Source organism: Python bivittatus, unplaced genomic scaffold (assembly GCF_059951505.1).
Source record: "Python bivittatus isolate LINGU-HERP-01145 unplaced genomic scaffold, Pbiv_v1 ctg000400_np1212, whole genome shotgun sequence".
Lineage (NCBI taxonomy): Eukaryota > Metazoa > Chordata > Lepidosauria > Squamata > Pythonidae > Python > Python bivittatus.
Window position 1 is genome coordinate 6,738,895 of NW_028277073.1, and position 24,938 is coordinate 6,763,832.

General features: G+C 39.6%; 1 protein-coding gene across 1 annotated transcript; it reads left to right on the plus strand.

The window, feature by feature from the left end:
• The first annotated feature begins 1,682 nt into the window (after window positions 1-1,682).
• PPA1 (inorganic pyrophosphatase 1) lies at window positions 1,683-21,178 on the plus strand. Its single transcript, XM_088144374.1, has 11 exons — window positions 1,683-1,834; window positions 8,779-8,843; window positions 13,009-13,062; window positions 13,357-13,476; window positions 14,832-14,918; window positions 16,817-16,943; window positions 17,936-18,063; window positions 18,462-18,547; window positions 18,771-18,840; window positions 20,001-20,040; window positions 20,922-21,178. The coding sequence occupies exons 1-11, from the start codon at window positions 1,771-1,773 to the stop codon at window positions 20,945-20,947; spliced, it is 867 nt and encodes a 288-aa protein (XP_088000500.1). The 5' UTR covers window positions 1,683-1,770; the 3' UTR covers window positions 20,948-21,178.
• Window positions 21,179-24,938: the final 3,760 nt, after the last annotated feature.

The following is a 24,938-nucleotide window of genomic DNA, read 5'->3' on the forward strand; positions in this document are numbered from 1 at the left end:
TCCCAGGGGTGGGAAGGTGTAAAAAATGTTAAAATAGCAGCCGTGACCGCATCATTGAAGCCCTGCTCCGTTCTTTTAAAAAAACGTTTATTGTAAGACAGAAAAAAAAGGTATAGAATGCATCAAGGTTTTACAAAATGTAAAATTACACAAGAATTTACAAGATGTTTTAAAAAAGGAAAAAGAATACATTGTTCTTTCAAGTAACATTGAATGGGGACGGATATTTTTTATATGATTTTTATTAAAATGTTTAAAGAATAAAAACTAATACAAACTAATAAAAAGTGAGGAAGAAAAAAGAAAAAGAAAGCAAGCAAAGAGAAAGAAAAAAGTTCAAGAAGAGAAAAAAGATACAACGAAGTGGCTTCTGACATTCTTCACAGCGGTTATAAATACAATTATATTTTAACCTCTCTCTCTAAAGTTACATCATAATACTGTCCTCTTCTTTTTATCATCTGTCCTGTCTAATCATCAAAGCCATAAATCACAAGTTCATTTTTTTCATTTTTACACAAAAAGTCCATAAGAGGTTTCCAGTCACCAATACATGTAGACAGCATCTTTTCTCTAATCAAAGAAGTTAATTTATCCATCTCAGCAAGATCTGTCAGTTTCAGAACGGGAACAGGTAACAAGAAAATCATGTCCTTTATCGGTTCAATCCTTTAACAACTAATATTAACATCAAATGAGAAATTGACAGAAACAAAGATGATGAGAATTATTAGTCAAATCAGTAAGGATGTAGTAAGAATTAACAAAAAATTCTAACTAATCTGAAGCAGTACCATTACGGCCAGTGTTGTCCAAACTTGGCCACTTTAAGATGAGTGGGATTCAACTCCCAGAATTCCCCAGCCAGCATGGCTGGCTGGGGAATTCTGGGAGTTGAAGTCCACTCATCTTAAAGTGGCCAAGTTTGGACAACATTGCATTACAGCCAATGAGACAGAAGCGTTTTACAACCTGACGTTAAAAAGAAGCTCGAACTTTGAGTAGGACAGAGGTCCATGTGTGATATAATAATAATATAATAATAATTTATAAGCCGATGAGGAAGAAGCTGGGAGATGTCTCATCCCCATCTTGCAGGAGAGAAGCATAAAGAGGGTGGCTGATGACAAACACAGATGCAGCTGGTTCAGTGCTTTGCATGAGCAGAAGGCAGTATTTGGCCATTCCTTGTGTTAACTTGGAAGTTAAGCAGGGTACTTATTGTTAGTGGGACGGGAAGCCACCAGGAATCGCAGGCACGATTATGTCCATAATAATTCACTGTGTCTGTATTTTGTTGTGCGGAAGGAAGGGAAGATATAGCAATATCGAAGAATAGCTACCTTTTGAACATATAGGACACGTTACCCAAGCAATCCTGGATAATAATTGCCCCTCCCACCCTTCTCCGCCCGCGGGCTTGAAATCAGACCAAAGGGTGACCTCAGGGATCCATGAGCGGGAGTCGGAACTAAACGGGAGCGGGGCACTCTCCCTTTTCCTACTTCTATGGGCGAATGGGAGGTGTCGGAGGGGCAGCCGAGAAAAGAGAGAGCGACCGAGCCTGCGCACTGTTGCAGCAGCGTGGCGCCTGGATGATGAAACACCCCGGCAGAGTGCGGCGGGGACTGTGTGCTCACGCAATGCAGCGAGGGGCGGGGCCGGGGAGGAGGAGGCGGGGCCACCCGGACAAATCAGGGCCCGCCGCCGGCGGCGGCTGCGCGGTGCGTTGCCTTTTTCCCCGTGGCTCGTTCCAGGAGCCGGTGCGCCATGGCCGGTTATCTCGTGGAGGAGCGCGGCTGCCTCAACAGCCTCGACTACCGGCTCTTCTTCAGTGAGTCCTTGGCGGGAGGACGGGCGGGCCGCTTCCCTCGCCAGGCGGCTGGTGGGCGCGTAGCTGGGGCGCAGCCAGCCTGGGGACCCTTCCAGAGCCGGCCGGTCCTTAGCGTGATCAATGAACGTCCGCTGCGTTAGATGAGGCGGTATTAGGAGCCCGTTCGCGTGGCGCTCGCGTCTTCGGGGGGGCGAGCCGGGCTTCGGGAGGGAGGTACCCGTGATGTTTCACTTTCCTCTGCGGCGGCCGCAACCGTTGCTAGCCGGGCGTGTTCCCAAGAAGCTAAAGGACTGCTGAGCCACGCTGGGTGTGCCTCCTGAAAATAAGCCCTCGAAAGTTTCTTGGGACTTAGTCCTGGCCGTCCCAAAATACGCTTCCTTGGAAGTAAGCCATGCTGAGCCCACTGGGGCTTAGTTGCAGTTGAAGTAGGGAGTACGGATAGGAAACGCGTTCATACTTCTGGTGGGTTCAGACAGTCTATATTATCTCATCAGTTCATCTCCCTCCGTTCGGAAAGGGATGAAAATAGGAATCTCCCAAAGGACCGTTCTGAGATTAATTTTTTAAAAAGTTACGCACCTGAAGCATATATGGGGCTGGTCAGAAAGGTGGAAGTTGTCTTTCGTATACCTGTGTGTCCTGCCCGCGTGGTTTGGTTTATTTAAGAAGAAAAGCCAATACAGGATATGAAAAATCAGGGCAGCGTATGTTTTCTAGGACCAGAACAGGCTGGGGAGAAGTGAAGGGAGAAAATTGAATTGATGTCACTGACAGTAAGTGCGTTGCAATTGCAACTCCACTTGCAGTTCTTTAAGTTGCTAAGGCTATCGTTATTTTCTTTTTTTAGCTTAAATAATTATTTGGAAATTGTCCCTTCAAAGTAAAAGAAATTCCAGTGACCCACATTACTATCCATACAAAGGGATTACATTGATTGTGTCTAAAAACCTAAGCTCCGCTCCCCACATATTTGTTGCTTTCTTTTTCAGCACTACAGAAGTCCTTATCTTTTTCTGTTTCATTGCCCCTTTTCCTGTAGCCTAGAGCCCTGATTATCTCCCAAACAAGTCTGATCCTGATTAGTTTTTTGAGATCAGCCAAATGTTGGCTAAATGCTGCCACCTGTTGTACCTACTGTTCATGTAAATTGAGGTTTTATGATGGGCTTAAACTCCAAGGTGGTGGTATATAATATATTTGTACTGCAGTGCTTTCAAGTTGGGAAAAGAATTAAAATAGGGTGGACACCTAGCTATTTTGAAAAATGCGTAGAGGTGATACGGAACTTGACTAATCCCCCCCCCCCCCAGTCTTGGCGGTCTTCCTACTCCATTGTTACTTTACGCCGATGATACCACAGTTCTTTCCTGCTTGAGGGTGGGCTTACAAAGATATTTGGAGGCATTCTATAATTGTTGTCAAAGTAACTCACTATTAATTTTTCCAAATCAAAGGTAATAACATTTGCTAAAAGATGGTGTCTGGCGAGATAGTCCATGGGCAGTACAGAAATTGAACAAGTCAAAACTTTTAAATACCTTGGCATTACTTTTAGCTATAATCTTTCTTGGGTAACTCATAATAAATCAATCCACTTAGCCAATTATTCTGCTGCCCAGATAAAACAGTTTTATTTTACAAGAGGGAATCAGTTTGTACTTGCAGCAATTGGGATATTTAAAGCCACATCTCTCAAATACTGTGCTTTATGGTATCCCTCTTTGGTTGAGAGCTTTTAATGCTAAAGTGGAAGGTATACAGGCTTCCTTTCTGAGGCAGCTCTTAGGGGCCCCTAATTGCGTCTCTTATCCCATAATCTGCCTAGAAACGGGTCAAAGTTTAATCAAAACTAAAGCCTGGATATTAACAATTAAATATTGGCTCAGAATCTTATTTAGAGCAGCTCCTCGAAGTCTGCTATCATATCTCAAAAAAGACAATTACATCTTGCTGTGGTCGCGACATATTATATCCAAGCTTAAGCAGATAGGGATTGCAATTGAGGACCTATACCTTTCAGATGAAAGCTTTGTATTTAGCACTATTAAACAGAGACTTTTGGACTTAGAATACCACAAACTCAGACCAGCCCAATCTCACGTATGCTCCCCTGCTATGCTTGGTATAGAAAATCAATTGGGCAAGATGGCGCGTTACCTTCCCAGTGAAGGGCCTTTTTCTTGGCTAGGGTGAATGCTTTTCCTTCTGAGGTGCTCCTTGGAAGGTATAAACGCATTCCCATCCATGACAGGCTCTGTCTTTGTGGCAGCCCAGACGCAATCTACCATATCATTTTTGATTGTTATTTATTTGTGTCTCTTCGGCATGATTTGCTTTTAAGACCCTTGCAGGACAAATACCCACTGAACGATGTGGATCCTGCGTCATCTTGCCGGTATTTGCTTTGTGATGCTATACCCAAGATTACCCAAATCGTTGCTAAGTTCTTGGAGGAAGTGTTCAAAAGGAAACGTAACCAAACTCTTCTTTGAGTATTGTTTTTTTGCTGTTATCCTTATGATATGCTAATTCCTTGTTATTTTAATGTTTGTAATGCCACTAAAGGTTTGAATTGAATTGACTAATCAGTTTTGGGAGATGAGGATATAGAATTATTTTGCCCATCTCACAGGGGGGAATTTTTGGTATAGAAAAAGGGAAATCACTTCAGTGAAGTACTGGAAGAGGAAATAATGCTTGCGTGAAATATCTGTTGTGAAATACTGATTTTTGATTATGTAAACTGCCCTTGTAATCTTCATAGGTTAAGAAGTAAACTGGCTATGTTTGCAGACATTAAACTGGGTGTGGGGTAAAATCCAAAGGGATAGTGAAGAGCTCCAAAAGGATCTCTTTAAACCAGGTGAATGGAAAATGTAATTCAATTGAAGTAACTGTAAAGTAATGTATATTAGGCTAAAAACCCTAGCTTCACATATACATTGATAGAGTCTGACTGACTGTAATTAACCAGGAAAAAAACCTTGAAGTTACAGTGGGTAGCTGAGTGAAGATATCAAATTAATGTGTGGCAGCTGTGGAAAAGGCAAAGTCCATGTTAGGAATCATTAGAAAAAAGTGAAAATAAAGCTGCCAACATTGCAGTGCTCTTTTACAAACTTATACATTCACAATTGGTTGCACATTTGGAAAAGGACATAATAGAAATGAGACAAAGGGCAAAAGAGGACAACCAAAATGACTGTATCTTATCACCACCCTTAGGAGAAAAGACTAGAATGTTTGAGACTTTTCATCTTAAGAGGAAAGTTGACTGAATGAGAACCTGGCTGAGGTGTATAAAATTGTGCATGGCATGGGAAAGTGGACAGGGATCAGGAATTATCCCATGAAGCTGATTTGAAACGAAGAAAAGAAAACAATGTTTCCCAGTGAGATTTATTACTACAAGGTATGGTGATGGCCATTAATTTGGAAAGCCTTAAAAGTGAATTGGATAAATTTATGACACTCTATCAAAGGCTATAAGATCTGAAGATTCAGTGGTAATTGTGAGTTAGGGTCAGCTTGCCTTCCAACAGTGTTGCAGGGGAACAATTGCAGGAGAGAGGTATGTGTCCATCTCCACCTGACGAGCACCCCAGAAGCATCTGATTGGCCACTGGAGAAAACAAAATGCTGGACTAAGGTAGCCCTTGGCCTAATCCAGCAGCACTATTCTTACATTCTTACAAACTGCTGTAGTCCAAATGAAAGGATCTCTTGTTTGCTTGACAGCTATTAATTCTACCTTTCTGGCTCTCTCAAACCAGAAACTAGCTCTTCAGCAGAAATAGAAATTATGCCATTGTAGTGCTCATTAGATTTGATCCCAAGAGCAAAGGTTTGGTCTTTGCACTTGGCCAAGATTGAGCAACACGATTTAGCAAGTTTTTAAACAGCAGTTGAATGATCTGGGTGAGACTTCCCCAGAATTGACATCCCCACATTTTCCCTCAAGAATTATTTTTAAAATCTTGCTAAACTGTGTTGCTCAATTTTGGTCATTCGCCTCGTCAAGCAGACCTAAAGAATGTTACAATGGAGTAATTCTTATATCATCTGTAGGGCTTAGGACAGAGAGAGTCCCCCTCCCTGGCTTTGTGTGACTTGTATGATAAAGTGAAGCACTGCATGTGGTTCAGTTGGAAAGGATATTTATGATTTGGGCAAGCACAATCCATACAAAATGGAATAGAGACTTGGTGAATGTAGGCTAGCCAGGGCAGTTGAAAAAACACCCTGGAAGAAGGCATGGACTAACCACTGCTGTATTACTGCCAAGAAACTATATGGATGCATCTGTGAAGTCACCAGAGACTGCTCAGCTTGAGAGGAAAAGATGTAAGAAGCTGGTCCAGGTGTCTGTAGTATAGTGACTTGAGTATTGCCTTAGAGGGTTTTTAAGGCATTCACCGTCTTAGCTTCCAGTTAGCTGGCAAATGATCTCATCCACTCCCTCCCCCATTCTACAAACAGAAGTTGAGTTTAAAGTCTGAATGTACTAGCTGATATGGGTAGTGAAGGTGGCTGTAAAATTAAAGCCGCCTTCAGTATAATCCCTTAAGGCAATTTTCTTCTTAGCAATGCTCCACCCCAAGAGTTTCTGTGTTCACTGTACAGGGAAATGTCTGGTGAGACTATCCAAAGGTTACTTAATTGATGTGATTTGATAGGTGACTCCATAATAGGGCCAAGGAATTGCCATTCTGAAATTTGACCTTTGGTGTACAGTTAGAAAATTAGCATCCAAAAAAAAATGTCATACAGGAGTGCCAAATGCCTTAAGAGAGATGAATGGGAATAATTTAAATTGGCAAAGTGATTCAAAACAAATTTCTTGTGCTGTTCTTAAATGTTACATGTAAGAGGCAGAAAAATATCCTTGAAAAATAGAAGTTTAAGTAATTTAAGTAATTGTAGGCAATTCTATCTTGATTATGGCTGTATGCTATTATAGTATTCTTGGTAACGTCATAGGAAGATGAGGAAGAGGAAAGATGCATTAGTATTTTTCAGTAAATATACACAAATATAAACTGTTACATTATATTAATGTATTGTTCCTGGCTGCAGGAACATGTGAGGTTTCCATTTTTTTCAGCCTTGCATTTGCTGGGAAAAAAACCAAGCGCATCTTAGTTTGCTACCTCTTAAATAGCGGGATAAAAATCTAATAGTAATTTTGGGGCATCTAAAAGGTCTGCTTTGGAAACTGTATATGCTCTCAACATCAGGCAGGAATAGGATTTTTTAAAAATGTTATATTTCCTGCAGGAAGCCTAGGTCTGGCCCTTTATATTAATATAGGAAATACCAAATAAACTTGTGATGAGATAAATCAATATTATCCCCATGGAAAGGAACTTGGATTGAGTTCTGGGCTGCTTCCTTAATAAATTTAGCCTATAAGTTTTTATCTGAAAACGAATATGCTTATTTCCCCCAATGAGGGAGGGGCAGGTATGCATGTTTATTTTCACTTTTGGTCTCCTTATGAGTCAGACTGCTGACATGAGGCCTATTCCATTAAGTCGTCTTTGAAGAAGGGAGCACAGTAAGTCCACTTGTATCATATGAGTAAAGAAGTGGTTGTGGTGGATTGCAGAAGAGAGCAAGGTTCTCAGTAAGGAGGGGGCGCATTCCAAGAAGGGGAGAGATACGAGACAACACAGTCAGCAGCTGGAGCGTGGGAAGCATAAGAGGTTCAGGACATCCACTCCATAGAATCTCCCAGGGTATATCCCCTAGTTGCAGTAGTACAGATTTAGTCTGGCAAGATTTTGTCTATATGGTGTAAACAATAAAAGAACTGAACTCGGATTGTTTCCCTGTTGTTGTTGTTGGGCTGGGCTGGGCTGGGCTTCACAGTGGTAGACTCCATCGTGGCTATTTAAAGTTAATAAAAATGGCAAGGAACTTACATATTTTTCCTTTGTACTGGGCGACCATGGTTTGAATGATCAGGACAGATATTCAGTCTCCTCACCTTTTGAAGTGCCACAGCACTTCAGGAGACACAAAAGTGGCCTCCACTCCCATTGTTGCAAATTCCACAGTGTAGAATATTGGCTCAGAAGTGGCACTGTATAAAGGGGTCATGTATGTAGGAAACTATATTTAAATACAAGCCCTCAACCTTGTCTGCTTAACATGTAGAAAAATATTCTGCTTATATCTGAAGAAACCAAAGAGTTGCCAAGTGGTCACTTATCAGCTTTAGTTGTCCTTAGAAAGACTGGAGTCTGTTTCCTTTTACTGTTCTGTGTCTATGTGTGACATAAACTTTTAGAATGTTATAATTTACTCCTGAGGCAGAACTCTTCTTGGAATATCCAGGATAACTGAATTCTTGGTAAAGGAAGTAGTGGCAAAAGGAAAGAGCAGATAGTTTTCCCAGGCTCCGTGCTGATTGAGGGTTGCATTAAGTTCAACAAGTTTAGACTACAGGTATTGGTTAGGAGAATCTAAATTGATATTATCACTGAGCAGAACATCTGACAGTCAAATACTTAAGGATCTTTATAGATCTGATCATAAGTGCTAATTTTCTGTTGCTGCATTGACTACCTCGAGATATTAGAGCAGATGAGAATTATGTAAGACTTCTCTTTTGATGTAATTGGAATGCAAACTAACTGCTGTCAAGTCTCTGTCAATTTGTCTTGCTAGAGATGCTCATTGTATGAATTCAAATTCATTGTGTCTGTAACGGAACATTTGCATCCTCTCCCCTTTTGCCCTCTTTCTGCAGATGTACAGAATCCTCCAAATTAGATTTTACCAGTCTGGAGCGGATTACCAAGGAGAGGGGAGGGGAGATTACCCTATCCTACTGATAGGATGGAAATTGTCTCTTGTCATAAATGTCCTGTTCAGGTACTTTTATGTTAAAGTGTTGTACTTGTGTAATAAAAATCATAGGCATATTCTTTCATTTCTAGAAAATGATAAAGGACAGTACATCTCTCCTTTCCATGACATTCCAATATATGCAGATGCTGACAAGGTAATGTACGTGGTTTCTTTTGTCCCTTCACCTGTTCCTGTGAACTGTATGATTAGATACCAGGTATGTAATTAGTTCATCTTAAAGGGATTGTTTGTATATATTTTAATAGTTACAATCTAACCTTTGTGTTTACCTTACAAGGTAACTGCTGTAGTTTTATTGATCATTCGTTGCTTAAGTAGGAAGAGTCTGAATTAAGTGTCCTGGTGTAGAGTAAAAGAAATACTGAAGCAGAGTTGTAGAAGAAAAGCTTTATTAAACTTTTTCTGCTGGTTATAGTTATTTTAGTCTTAGACTGACGTTTGCTCGTTTTACTGTAGATACTGCTTCCAAAGGAGAGAAATATGGGACCATCCTATCTTCCTACACTACTTGAAATAGACTAAAGGAACCGTTTCCTTGCTTTTATGTCCAGCTTCTACTGCATAATACAGTCAAAATGAAACCTTTGTTGCTGATTTTTTTAAAGCTGTATTTGATTTCCAAAATAGGTGTCTTAAGCGTTTGCATTCTGTATTGTGAGAAATTGTTTTTCAAACCTATATAAGAAGGTTCCCCTACTATTTGGAATTTTCTCATTCTGATAACCAGTCTATTTTATTTATATGATTTATATTTATATCTTACACTTAGGCAGCGTACCAAGATTAAAAACACACACTCAAAAAATCCCACAACTTGTCACTCCTGGCACCCAAGGATAAGTAATAACCCCAATTGACTGATTAAGTGCCATCAAGTTCTTGTTGACTCTTATAACCCGATTTAGCACATCATCAACAGCAGAGCTTACCTAACCTCCGTCCAACCTGAGAAAACAGCCACATCCCCAGTGCCATATGAAAGGCTAACAGCGTTTGGCCATCTCTGGGGGGATGCTCTTCCATAGTTTAAGAACATGTGTACAGTTGATTCAGATGTAGTAATCTCCAGTAAACTGCATTGGGTAGGGCTCAGTTTTCATCTTTCACCTCCCTGGTTTGCCATATATTGTGCTTTTTCTAATCCAGTTTTTAGTACAACTCAACTGGGAAATCGTTATAATTAGCTTACAAAATAGAATAGTGCTTGAATATAGTGTCTTTGCCCATCAGACTAAGAGCATTTAGTTTAGAATGGGCTGGTGTCAAGCTTGTAGCCAGGAGGGCTTTGGGGGGCTACCCCTAATTTTCTTTCTCCCCATCTTGTTTGGGTTAAACGGTGTTCCTGGCTGGCTCAAACAAGCAGGACCTCAATCCTTTGGCCACTGTGTTAGACTTCTAGACTAGCTACAGGCCTGATTAATGCTTCCTTGACATTTTATATACCTTTTATTCCAGCTGTAAGAAGAGCTTAGCAAATAAGCCTGAGACATGTTTTACTGGTTTAATGAAAGTGTCAAGTTAAATAAAATATTTGGGCTTAGAACAAAAGAGAAATGTTCTTGTGAGCACCTGGCCTCCAGGTTAGGAAGCAGTACTGCATGAAGAAGCAGTTGGGATAATCAGGATTTATCTTTATACAGTATTTCAAAAATGTAAATGCCTTGAATGAACTTATTGCCACATCCTTTGTCAGCAGCCAGTTTAATTTACAAAGTAAATAGAAAAAAGATGTGAGAAAAGAACAAATGTGTTTGGAAGACTGAGAATCTGTATGCATTGACAGCGGCTTAAAGCAAAGGCAAGTTCTGAGGATAAACAGAAATAGCCAGATTTAAAGCTATGACTGCAAGGCCATAACCCCAATAGAGCTTATATAGCAGTAGTAAAATTTTGATTGCATGTCAGAGCTAGGTGAAATGCAGAAATAAGAAGTAGAATTCAAAATTCTACCTAGAACAAAAGCAGACATTATTCATTCTAGCCTCTAGCACTTTCTGTTATTTGTATTTGTTTTTATAAACTTAATAGGATTGTAAAGGATCACTTACTCTGGTATTGGAGATATTCTAAATGTATTCCATTACTGTGTTCCAAATACATATTACTTCACTGAACCGTGTAAAAATGATCTGAAATTTTGTATAAACAGATGTTTGATAGCTTTTGTTTCTTGTGAGATTTTGCTGAAATTACTCATTTCCTGACTTGCAGAATTGGTTATATTCTGCTCAATGGTTTCTTGAAGTATTCCTGTCAAGCAGTTGTTTGATTGCAAGAATGGAGTGTTTGTCATAAATAGACAGACCTAGACAGTTAAAAGGTCTTTTGAATAACTTAATCTTTGAAGGAGAAAAATTTGGTAGCTAAGCTGTGCTGTGTTAAACTAGAGTTGATCTGTCCTCTTGCCCTGAAGCTCATGGAAGACCAGGATTAGACATGAGGGCTCACTGCTTAAATCCTGTTAACAGGCAGTGAATAATCCAAGGATAAGCTGATAAGTAGGAATTGGTGCCAGATGTACATAGCCCATATATTTCTGTATTCTAGTAATTATTGTATTATTACCCTCTCAAGTGTATAAAAGGTGTTTGCTGTTGCTTTACTAATTGGGAAAACTTTGGGTCAGTAAAGTTTTCAGTCTGAATGGCCAGAGAGTCATCTCTCTTAATAAAATGAATGCCAGGAGAAAATTTCTTCTACATTTTCTTTTTCTTAAAAGTCAAGGGTTTCTTCCCATTCTAAGTAAGGAAGAATGAGCACCTCCTTCCACCTGAAAGTTATAGTAGGGCCAGTTTATATTTGGATAATAATTACACTCTGGGCAAAAAGTTTTTCAAAGATGCTTACTGAATTTAAAGAAGAGATTCCCGGCTTTCCAGCTTACTGTTGAGAAGGTTTGTCCTACAGAGAAAAACATGTGGGCAGAGAAGGAGAAAAAGCATAGTTATAATAGTCATGGGAATGGAAACATTTCAGGGAGCTCCATGGGATGATAGTCGCTGGGTGACAATTCAGGAAGAACTACAGATAGCAGAGTTCTCTTCAGGGGGCCTTATTTATTTAGTATATACAAGAACAAAAGACTGAGGAAAAAGAACAAAAACACAAATCAGCCCATCAGAAGAAAAGGATGAAAGTTTTATTTGGCCAAGACACATTTCAAACATTTATGCTGTCATGAAGGCAACACAAAGCCTTCTCCTCTCTATTTGTAGGCTGTGGAGTCAGCCAGGCTGAAATTTTGACCTCCTTTTTTGTACTTTGGGGATTGGTGGAGAATTTATCCTTTATCACCCCCATCCTCCATTGAAATTATTTTCCCTTTATTGGAGTACACAGCCTGCAGATATGTTGCCAGAAGATTATATATTATCATTTACACCAAGCAGATTGCCCTTTTCTGTGCTAAGGGGGTGATCCTCAAAATATGTAGTTTCCTTTCCCTGAGAGCACTCTCCATATTCTTAGCTGATATTTTTATGAACTGTATAGGGAATAGCTCTGCCTCTGCCTGGTGAAAGAAGAGATTAGTTGGGACAAAAGAACCAGGGTAGAATTAATTGGAACTAGAAACAGTATACAGGTAGTCCTCATTTAGTGACTGCCTCAGTTAGTGACTTTGCAGTTACAACAGTGATGAAAACATTATGACCAGTCCTCACATTTACAACCTTCACAGGTCTGCAAAGCAAAGGAAAGCTGAAGTAAGATCATAAGCACAGTCGCAGTTTCACTTAGCGACTGCTTTGCTTAGCGACCAAGTTGCCAGTCCCAATTGTGGTCGCTAAACAAAGACTACCTGTATGTAGGGATTTTTGTCTTGTGATTACTCCCTCTGTCCTTAGATTTTGCAAAAACAATGGGTGTCTGACCTTTTTAAAGTTTAAGATAAAATTTGTTCCACTGTTGATGTAAACACTGTGATACTTAACATGTTTTTTTGGAAGAAAGCAAAACACATTGTAATGGGTGTGCATTTTTATTATCTTGCAACTATAATGACATTCAAGTGCCCTCCTCCCCCCGGAAAATGCTTGGATCTGTGTAGAACCATCTTTTTTATTCTAAGATAGGATCATCCAACTCCCAGCATTTATACATCAACTTATGCAAACACAATATGTAAATTCCACTTCTACATTATTGTTCTTGGTGAGTGGGAAGGAGTAACTGTTTTCATTTATTTACATCAGAAACAGTATCTGCTGTACTAAAAAATATTACATGTGTGTATTCATATATATAGAGAGAGAGTATTATACTTTATATATACTTTACTGAATTTATGTTCTTTTCAGTCTGTCTTCAACATGGTTGTGGAAATACCTCGATGGACCAATGCTAAGATGGAGGTAATATAACTAGAGAGCTATAATCTATGGCTTAATTAACTACTTCATTAAAATAGTTTATTAGATTTCAAATTGCCTGGTATTAATAGTTTATAATCTAGTAAGTGTTCTAAAGCTAAAGTCCTATGCACGCTTACTTGGGAGCATGTCCCACTGACTCTTATGATTCCTATCAATCTGGATAGTTATCTTGCTATAGAAATATTAAGTAAAACACCTACAAAGAAAGTTCCATTTTTTTTTCCTTAAATGATTTCTAAATCTGAGTACTAAACTAAGTCAATTCTATTTTAGATTGCAACTAAAGATCCTCTAAACCCAATTAAACAAGATGTGAAGAAGGGAAAGCTACGTTACGTTGCTAATGTATTTCCCCATAAGGGCTATATCTGGAATTACGGTGCTATTCCACAGGTACTCTAATTTACCCTATCTCTTTTATGAATCCCAGTACCAAGCATAGACAACTGTGGGCAAACTCTCTGGAGGAAGAAGAAAAACACATTAGATGGTAAACAAGCAAGCTGCCTGTGTTACAACAGAAAGAATAGCTTTATCCAACCATAACAAGCCTTAAAACGATATAGAGCTCTCATAAAGCCAGCATAAATTAAATGAATTAAACCAATACTGATGGTAATAATAGGAAAGCCGCAAATCAATTTTGATTTTTTATTTGTTCAAGCTATGCTGTCTTTAAATTTCTCCATGGAAACTGTGTCAAACTCTTAACATTTATTGCTGTAGCATGATTGTTGTATTTTAGTTGTAATAAATCAAGTCCATTAAATGAATAGAGTTAAACTACGTTAAATCCTCCATTTAACAGACTAATAGAGGGAAGCAGAACATCTATTAAATCCAAATGGGATTTAACACATAAATATTTGACATATTTTAAGTAAGATCTTACGCATGCACAGAGTGGTACAATGGGTGGATAGATTTTTTTTCCATTATATCCAAAGTCCACTAAACTGAGATCCATTAAAATGGAGTGTTAGTATTGTCTCTTCTATCCATTTCCTTCTGACTGATCTTTCTGATCTTCTGTTTCCTATGGGAAAAGAGAATGACCCTTCTCTTTTCCTTTTTACCTGTTAACTTTGAGATGATTACCGTTAACCTCTTTCTTAGATTTCAAAGCTGTCTTGATAAGAAGTTCGCGTTTCAGTACAAAACAGCACACAGCTTGCTTTGTGTTTGTTTCATTAAGGATTTCTTCTGATATCCCTTTTATTTTCCAAGCTGGTAGGCCTGTGGCTCCAGATGGCTAGCACGTGCTGTTGTATGAAATACAAATCGTTCCAGAGCTGTCTCTGCCAGGATTCTCATAACACTATTTCTGACCTGGAAGGAAGTTAGGTCAATTTCTATTAAAGCAGTCCTGAACTGCAGCTTCCTTCTAACAAGTGTTCTCACTGCAATCACATTGGGTGTGAGATAACCTCCTTACACTGAAGTATCTCAGACTTCTTGTGAAAATGTGTTGGATTCTGTATCAAATTGATTTGCATTTTGAATGTTCAGAAACAATACTTGCATTGTCCTATCTAGAAAATTCATTGTTTCATGTATTCGTAAAAGCATGGGTTTCCCAAAACAGTTATTATGAATCCAGCTTTCAGTTTCGAGTTCATTTATAGAATATGTAAAGAGGAAAATATTTTAATAGGGTACAGTTGTAAACCTTAATTGAGCAGCCCTGTGCTGAGATGACAGGCAGGGTATGTAGCAAGCACTTAAAGGAAATGGTGTTTATTTTGTAGACATGGGAAAATCCATTGCATAAAGATGAAAATACCAGCTGTTGTGGAGATAATGATCCAATCGATGTTTGTGAAATTGGGAACAAGGTAACAAACCACTTTTCAGGTGGAGATCTGGTGTTTGCTAACCGTCCTGGAAATATTTCCAGTATGGGACTCTGAAGGTATTTTATAATTGGGCTGTTCATCTAGCTATCACTATAAATGTGCAGAAGGCACTTAAGCTAAGCATCATGAGAAGGTTACATTGTATTTAAAAGCAGCAGTGGCTGATTTTTACATGTAGAACAGAGGTACAGGTAGTCCTTGGTTAAAGACCACTCATTCAGCAACCATTCAGAGTTACATTGGCACTGAACAAGTGGTGGTTATGACCAGTTCTCAACGTTTTGTCTGTGTCAGCACCCCCAAAGTCACATGATTGCGATCTGGGTGCTTGGTAACTGGCTCGCACTTGTGACATTTGCAGCATCCCATAGTCATGTAATTGCCATTTGCAACCTTCCCTGCCAACTTCCCATAAGTGAAGTCAATGGGGAAGCTGGCAGGGAAGGTTGCAGGTTGCTCGGTTAAGTCTCCTCCACCCATGTGCCCTCCCCGAGCCTTGCTGCTCTTGCACTGTGCCTCCCCAGCCACTTGCACACCCTTCCCCACCCAGCAGCCACCCCAAGCCCTGGCACATTTGTACTGTGCCTCCCCCACCACTTGTACACCCTCCTTTACATAGCAGCAGCCACCCCAAACCCCGCTGCACTCATGCCATGCTTCCCCGCCCCCTGCACACTCCCTTGCTCCCTCTCCCACCCAACGGCAGCCACTCGTCTGCCTGCTGGCCTGCTTGCAAGCCACCTGGGACTTGAAATTCTACCAGCCTCCCCACTGACTTTAGTTGTTGGAAGCCGGCAAGAAGTTGCAAGGAGGTGCTCACTTAATGACCCAAGATCCTTGCTTAATTATGGCAATGGGGACTGCAGGGATTGCCATCACTAAGTGATCTGGTCACATGACATCGCGCTTTATGACCACATTGCTTAGCGATGGAAATTCTGGTCCCAATTGTCAAGGACTACCTGTATAGGGAATGTTTAATGAACTGTAAAGTTTATGATAAGCTGTGTATTAGCTTAATGCAGTTTTAACATACTTTTCCTAACAAATTCTACTGGAGGAAGAGGGAATTATGTTTCAAAATGACAAGGGTAGTGTTGTGGAACAATAAGGACTTATCCATCCTGTGTGCCATAAGATCAGTGGTTCTTAAACTGTTTGACCCAATTACCCCTTTTCTGGTCTCGAATAATGTCATTACTCCCCCTAAAAACAAAAAACAGAACAGTTTTACACAAGTGCTTGGCAGCCACAATCCCAAACCGCATCCTTGACTCACAAAAAAACAATTACAAATTGCTCCATTGCCCCCAGTGTATGCCGAAATTGCCCCATTTTAAGAACCACTGCTTTAGAAGGTATCAGAGAGCATGGCAGATGCAGAAAGTGCCGGTCTTTGCTGTTCAACACAGCATTCTATATCTTGATGCAGCTAAAGCATTAGAGCTAAAACATCATTAAATGCAAACATGCCAATTTCTATGCAGAGCCTTAATATTTAAATATTATGTGGAAAGCAAATCTGGTAGGTGCCCAGACATGGTTATTATATAGTATTGCTTTAAAGCTATTACTGTCAAGGCATCTCTTGAAAGAATGTAATACGCAATGAAAAGTACCATCATAGCTGAAAATAATCAAGTAAGGCTTTCCTTTTCACTTGAGATCAGCCTGTCTACAGAAATTGTTGTCCAAAATCAAGCCTCTGAACAGGCTACTGATTTGATAAAACATGAGCTCTGGAATTCTTTCCACAAAGTTCAGGTTGGTGAGCAGTCAGGCAGAAGAGGAGATGTTGTTACTTCACCTGTTCTGGCTTAGTAGGAACTAGCTGTGCAGTCCTGGATCATAGCTACTGAGTAAATTTATTCAAACAGGTGTGCAGTAGAGGAGAAGTAATTCAAGTAAAAATTCTGGGTACGCTGGCATTGATTGATGAGGGTGAAACCGACTGGAAGATCATTGCAATCAATATAAAGGATCCTGAAGCTGCTAATTTGAATAGTAAGTAGCTTTGAAGTGATTTGTGCCTTATCTTTTTCATTTTTGAAATCTCACGTGTGCAAAGGGTCTAACTGATACAGAGTAGGGCTGGTGTTATATTCTTCGTGCCATTCCATTGTTAATAAACCTACAGCAGAACATTGCTCTTGTTATGATGGAGTGAAAATGCAAACCCAAACCTGACCCACAGGAATTGCCATCCAGCTCCTTCCATCTCTTTCTTGGCACCAGCCCATTTATTCAGTGCCACCCTCTTATCCATTCTCAGAACTCACCAGCTGTTGGATGGAGACAAGAAACTCGATACTCAGAACGGCTACATTTCAGAGGACAAAAGGTTTTTCTTTCTCAGTGCTGATCAGTGAACCTTCCTTCCTTGAGTGCTGAGGAGTAAACCTTCCCTCTTGAAGAAAGTTGGAGATTCCTTTCTCCATGCGCAGGGAGGCAAAGCATAATTGCTACTGTGTGCATGCAGTCTTTGTCTACAGGGAAAAAAGCAGCTTGGTGGGTAGGAAGTTGACAAAGATGGTAAAGCTTAGAAAGAGGGGGAAGGACTTCCATCTGTGGTCCTTTGCAAGACATCATCCAGCTTGCCAGGGTTGTGAAGGGGCCAAGCCAGTCCTTGAACTTAATGTGATACCATTTAGAAGCCAAAGAATAGTAGGAGGTGGGTAGATGATCCTAAACAAGGCCAAAGGTGCAAAAGCCTCCATGCTCCCAGATTATATAAATAGCTATCGTGCAAAGTTGAACTTCGTTTTTGAGTAATCATCCATTGATCTGATTTCCCTTTGGCCTCCTACTCTCAGATTTGAAATATCCCTAATTAGTGCAATAGATAAACAGTAGAGTCCTTGATCGAACATAGGCTGATTTTTACAGTCAAGCTTTCCTCTGCGAGGCATTCCACTGGGAAAGCTAAGAATAAAATGTATTGATACACTCAAGCAAAACTTAGTAGGTTCTGAATATATGCCTTTTAAAAATTTAAGATATTGATGATGTCAGGAGAATTAAGCCTGGATACCTGGAAGCAACTGTGGACTGGTTTAGAAGATACAAAGTACCTGACGGGAAGCCAGAAAACCAGTTTGCATTCAATGGAGAATTTAAAGATAAGGTATATATACATTTTATCTAATACTTGCCACTGTTTGAAGCTGCTTACCCTTTTCCTATTAATGCAAACAGTATCAAAAGGATATGAAAGTATGTCTGCAGCCATTTTTGTTCAGAAATGACTGCCTCACCACATTCAGAAATCATGCTTAACTACAGAGGATCTGCTGACCGTACACACAAGAAAGAAGTAAAGAGGTGATTTGTTTTCTCCAAATTAACTAGCCAGAGATGCTTAATTACACTGTTAATGTGCTCATCCAAAACCCCATAGTGCAGTGGATAAAATTTATGCATGTGCATATATATCTACAGAAAAATATTGCGGTAATCACAGCATATTGTTCTATCAGGCTGTTGAGAAGAGACTTTGAATTTGTTTCCCTTTTTAAATCTTAGGACTTTGCAACTGATGTTATTAAAAGCACCCATAACTACTGGAAAGCTCTGGTAATTAAAAAAACAGATGCAGGAGAGATTTCTTGGTAAGTTATTATACTACTACTTTCAGAAGTGCCTTGGAGAGATGAACCAAATGAGAATCTTAGTCTTAAACTGTGTGTGGCATGGATGCTTTAATATTTTTATTAAATTTAAACCCCATTTTGTCCCTAAATACATCCATTTTAAAGGTATGTTTCACAATTTTCATATTACTTAAATGCATTGGAGAAAAACCCAGCTACTTTTGTAACTTCTCTTTTCCAGCACAAATACAACCGTGGCAGATAGTCCTTTCTGTTGCAGTCAAAAGTCTGCAGCAGCCACTGTGACAAAGGTAAGCAGTTCTTACAAGTGTTTGTGCCTTTCCTATCTTGGGACATCTCCCAGGAAAGGCTGAGTATGCTGGGCAAAATAAGAAAGGAAAATACCAGATCAGATTCAGGTTGCCACAACATTCTGCTCCCAGAGAATCCATGGTAGCTGGAGAAAGCCCGCAAGCCAGACCTGAAGTCAGTAGCGCTCTTCCCATTTATCCTTGTAGCAAACAGTAATCATAGCAGTACCATTTCTGATGCTGGAGATCAGCTGTTCTTGTTGTGATTAGTCAATATTGATAGCCTTATCTTCTGCCCCTGTGGTATTGGCTGCAGAATTTAGCACTGTGAGAATCTAGTGTGTATCTTAGTAACTCCGCTTTACAAGTAGTCCTTGCCTAGTGACCACAATTGGGACCGGCAACCCCATCACTAAGCAAAACATTACGTGACTGCGATGGACTTACGATATCAGTTCCCATTTGGTTGTTAAGCAAGTCACCTGCGGTCATTAAGTGAGACATTACATGACCATGTCTTGCAATTCTACTGCCAGGTTCTCCATTGACTTTGCTTGTCGGACTCTGGCTATAAAGCGCGCAAATGGCAATCCCGTGACTACAGGATGCTGCAACAGTCGTAAATGCCTGCTGATTGTGAAGTGCCAGAATCTCAATCACATGATTGCGGTGATGCTGCAACAGTTGTAAATGCAAGGACCGGGCCAGCATAACTTTGAATGGTCACTAAACAGGGCAGTTGTTAAGCAAGAACTACCTGTATTGACGTGACATTGAGCTGTTCTACTGTTCATCTTGCACATCAGTTTCAAAAAATAATCTAAAGAATTTTGTTAAAAGAAATGCAAAATAATGTTTAATTGACTCTACTTAGAATTGGTTTTCAGCAATCTCAGAAAACCTTTTTCTCACTAACATTGGAAATGCAGGCAGAAGAAAAATCACAGCCAACTAATTAACAAGACCCAATTTTTCAAACTTAACGTTTTAGGGCCACTTTCATTCTCCAGCCAGCTTCTTCTAGCTAGCATTCAGCCAATAGAGAGAATTCCATGTTATTAAAATAACATGCAATTTTGGTATTTATTACAAAACCTTTGCTACTGATTTATAAGCAGTTCTGAATTAAGTAATAATTCTGAATGGAATGTCTGTTTCAGCTACCTCCTTCTGGGACCTGTAAGCCACTACCAACTGAAGGTAAATAATCTTAATTTAGAGTGAAATATGAATATACATATTTTTATTTTGGGGGATGGCAAGGCTGGCAATTCCTACTTTGCATATTAACCTGAATGCTGCTCAGTAAATTTGTATCTTATAGTTTGCTGTTTTTTGCAAGACAAATTTAAGGCCAGGAACAGCCAACCATTCAGCTGGGATACTAAATCCGGCTAAATGTAAACCAGAGTAAGAGATTTAATCCATGAGTGCTATGCCAAACAGTATGGGTTTGCAGTATTGGTTTTGATGTCCGCTAAGACACCTTGTTTTCTGTTAAGGAAGAATTATTGTAGGTACTTTAAAGGCTAATAAATAAGTTGAGAAGATTTAGAGGCTGATTTATCATATATGTAACTTTGATTATACTGCAACAGTTTGGCATGACTGCTCTTCTGGACAGTGTATATTTGAAGCTGAATATGCATTCTGTTATGGGCTTTATAGAGCTATTAAGCATTTGGAAAACGGGCTATCAAACCTCCAACATCTAAATCCCTATTAACCTCACAGAAGCTCACCCCATATATTTCCCATCTCCGTTTATGATCCCTTTACTTAAAGATGCTTTCTCTTCGTGTTCTTAATATGCATGGCAAGAGTTTCCCCATACGGTGTCAAAGGAGCGAGATGCAAATTATCAGAAGTTCAGATCACATGCTGGACAAAGGCTGTTTGGCTAAAAGCCTTGTCCACTTCAATAAAAGAGAGTGTGTTTTTGCTCAGGTTTTCCCTGCTTCTGTCATTTTTTAGAGAAACTGCCCCTGAATAATTTACTTCTGTGCAGCTGCTTAAAATGGTTACTATAGCTTGTGCTAACATTTGTCTGTCTTTCCCCATTTCTTTTCCCTCTAACCCAGTGGACAGATGGTTCTTTTGCCAGTGAAACTTGACCAAAAGGCAAAAGTGACAGAAGCTGTTGCCTACTCATCAAGATATTTGTGCAAAATATTTGTGAAGAATTAGCTGAGAATTAAGAATCTTCAACTCCAAGACAATATGTTTATAAACAAGTAAATGGTGACTCATAGCACACTGTATGCGCTAAAAATATGAGATCATATAATGTAAAACACCACCTAAAGTCTTCAAATATACATTGTGAAACTCACTGTTACATTATGTACCAATATTATTTTTTGTTTGCTAGGTACATTTTTGTTGAAACTCATTGAGGCTTATCTCAACATTTCCCAGCGTAAAATTCTAGGTTTTTTTCTATCAGACAGGTTTATCTTAGTAGATGAAGGGGGGAAAAAAACCACACAGATTCTGAATCCTTAGCCACATCCTCATTTCGTGTACTACTTATGCCATTTTAAAGCTTGAGGTACCTTACAAAATCAACAAACCATGGAACTGAGATTAAGTACAATGTAGAACCCGAGAATGTAATTTTCAGGTATTCCCTAGCATTCTCTTCTTCCACTGCAAACTTATATCTAGTGCGAAGACTGGGTCTTTTGTGTTTGAATGAGGAGCTACTGTCTTGACTGCTTGAGTGCTGCTGCTGCCGTTTATGACTACTTCTATTCATTGATGCTGCAGGAGATAAAAAAGAAGGTAACGGTGTGCTAAGATTTAATGACAAACCAATATAAAATGACATAGGTACCAACCGTTATATAAAACAGCGAATGAGCTAAGAATCTGCCTGAGACTGCCCATCTGGTCTCTGTGTTTATTTTAGTGCCACGTTGGCCTCTTCTAATGATATCCATGAATGTCTCTTAACAAATACTACCTTTTTTAGTTAATGAGACCAACACGGGTGGGCAACTGTTGCCTCCGAGATCCCTTTATATGGCTCTGGTATTGTCAGGTTCAGCCCAAAGAACTCCACGAGACAGTATAGGTCTAGTTCTATAGCATTTATTAGCTCTCACCTACAAGACAGAATCTCGCCAGACTGAATCTAAACTTCCCAAGCCAGCAAGCAGACACCGCAAATTCCTTAGGGTGGTGCCAGTCTCATCCTCTTCACCTTCCCATACTCTTTCTGGGGGCTAAGAACATGCTTATCTCCCCGAGCACGGCCTTCACCAAACCATTCCATCACAGGTATACCTCCCACCCCCTACCATAAATGCTCAAAAGTGAAGGCAGTTTTTGAAGTGGAAAACAGAAAAAAATGTAGCCCCTAAAATGGGTATAAGAGGTCCCAGACTCTCATTCCTCAACTCCAAAACATCTTGCATATGCATACCCTTCCCCCCACAGCCTCTAGTGTTGTACCCTCCCACATCCTGGGGAGTGCCTGTTCAATAAGCTGCCACCATGTACTCCTTTTCAGAGAAACTTCATCTTTGTACCTTTTTCTCAAAAGAGTGAAAATCATGTGTTTTTTTCTGCCTTTTTCATAGCTTAGCAGAGCGAGAAAATATGACTTCTGTAAGCTTTACTCAGCAACTTTTCTGCCAACCAGGAATACACATCTACGTACATATGTGTTGCAGGTAGAACAGAATAGGACTCTGGATGAATTTAATCCCTAAAATAATTCAACCAAGGGAACCTAATCCACATCTATTTTTTTTTCTTCAATTCTCCAAACCTGTAGGTTGGAGCAATTATCTTACCTGGTTAAAGCTAGGTCCATCTCATTCTAAGATGGAAAGCAACATGGAGCTTCTCTACATCTTTATAAAGCTGACCTAAGAGGGGAATTTTTCTGCTCCTGATTGAGTCTTCAGAATTTGATTTTCCCAAGCTTTGATGGTCTCTGACCACTATCTAGACCTGTGTTTCTTAACCTTAGCAACTTTAAGATGTGTGGACTTCAACTCCCAGAATTCCTCAGTCCATATATCTTAAAGTTGCCAAGACTGAGAAACACTGATCTAGACTAACATTGATGAACTATTTCCTTTGTAAATTACTGTAGTTCTGCCTATTTGTGATATCTCCCAAATTTTAAGTTTCCATATACTACATCACAGGAGGCATTCTCAAACTTGTGATACAATGCCTGCCTAAAAATGATAAAATGAATTTGTGCAACTCCTCCATGATTTCATTGGGGTTGGGGTCTGTTTGTTTATTTTATTGAAACCATGGGTGAGAGAGAAAGATAGTAAATTTAATAATTTTAATCTATAAAACAAAACTCGACCTTACAGACTATAAAATAAAGCTGTTTCATTAGAAATTAAAAATGGCAATAAACATTGAAACCATATTTTAATGGAAAGGATGAGCTTGCTTTCTTATGTACAATTTCTAACTTCTGTATTTTATTTTGAAGACAGCCATTCTCATTCACCAAAGTAAGGGGGAAAAGAATCAGCTTTTAATTAGTTCTTAAAATGCACCTTGTTAAATACCTACAAAGATCAGAATCATGCAGGCCACTCTATGGAAGTGAAAGTTAGACTTTAAAGAATCTGAGTAGGAAGAGCATTGATGCTTTTGAAGTTCGGTGTTGGAGAAGACTCCTGAAAATACCGTGGACAGTCAAGAAAACAAACCAATGGATCATCAAACAAATCAACCCAGAGTTTTCTGTCAAGGCACAAATGACCAGGCTCAAATTATCCTACTTCATTCACATTATGTGAAGACCCAGCATTCTGGAAAAGGCTCTAATGCTAGGAAAGATGGAAGGAAAGAGAAGACGATGACCAATCGCAAGGGAGATGGACTTGGTTACATGGTGATGAAGTTCCCATTGGAGGACATGAAGGACCAGCTTGGGGACAGATCGTCATGGAGAAAGTCTATGAGTGCACTGCTGGGAGACCTGAAAGAACAGGTTAAGGATAGATCATGAGAAAATCTATAATGGTTACTAAGAATCGACAACAACTTGATGGCACGTAATCAAATACAGGTAGTCCCTGGGTTAAGAACGTCAGTTTAAGGATGACCCATAGTTAAGAATGGAGCCTATTGTAGCAAAATTCAAGTTAAATACACAATAGTTTGAGTTCATTACACAATATTACTTATACAGTATTATACAATAATACTGTTCTGGCTTACATACAAATTCAACTTAAGGACAGACCTTGGAATCGGAACTTGTTCTTAAACTGGAGACTATCTGTACTGGCAGGCTGTAAGCTGCTTTTGGCCCTCTCCTGGTGGAAGTGCACACGTATAGGCCACAACCTATCCTCACTTTCCCCTCCAGCTTGGAGTTTGTAAATCATTTTGCCCTATTCTTGCAATTTCCTCCTCCCTGCAGCCTCTCATACCCACCCCCTTCCCCACCGTCCTAATTTCTTCTGCAGATTGAGCATCAGGTCAGATGGTCAAAATTTTGTATAGAAGCCTCCCACCTTCCATGCATAATTACTACTCCTTTGAAAGGAAACACAATGTTTAAAAGGAACAAAAAGAACACTTAGATTTAATATAGGTTTCTGAAACGGTCCAGTAGCTTTGCATTCAGCATACTTTTGCATCAAACTGGTAACCCTTTATCTTTTGTCTCGGCACTCTGGGAGTCATGACCGGTGTTTTCAGAAAAGCTGCATCAGAGATAGGCAATCTTGCCTTCAGAATCATGTCAGAATTTTCAGATTTTTTGCCTCTGGACTATCTTGCAAAGTTATATACAAAATGGGCATCAAATCCTCAAGGGCAGTAAGAGGCAAGTGTTAAAAGTTTCTAAACTGGACCAAGGCTTGGTTCCACTCCCAGAATTTCCCAGCTAGCATCTGGATATCTGACAGTTGCCAAGGTTGAAAAACACTGAAGTATTGGGCCTCCTTGTACCAACTCTGTCTTCTGGAAACCTTCATATTCACTGTCTTAAACACCTTCAATAAAGTCTGAACAACAATCTGCAATAATCTATTACACATGATTTTAGGCCATAACTTGGGAATTAAAATGTATGACAGATTTTTTTTATATATAAAGGGTTTCGCTAA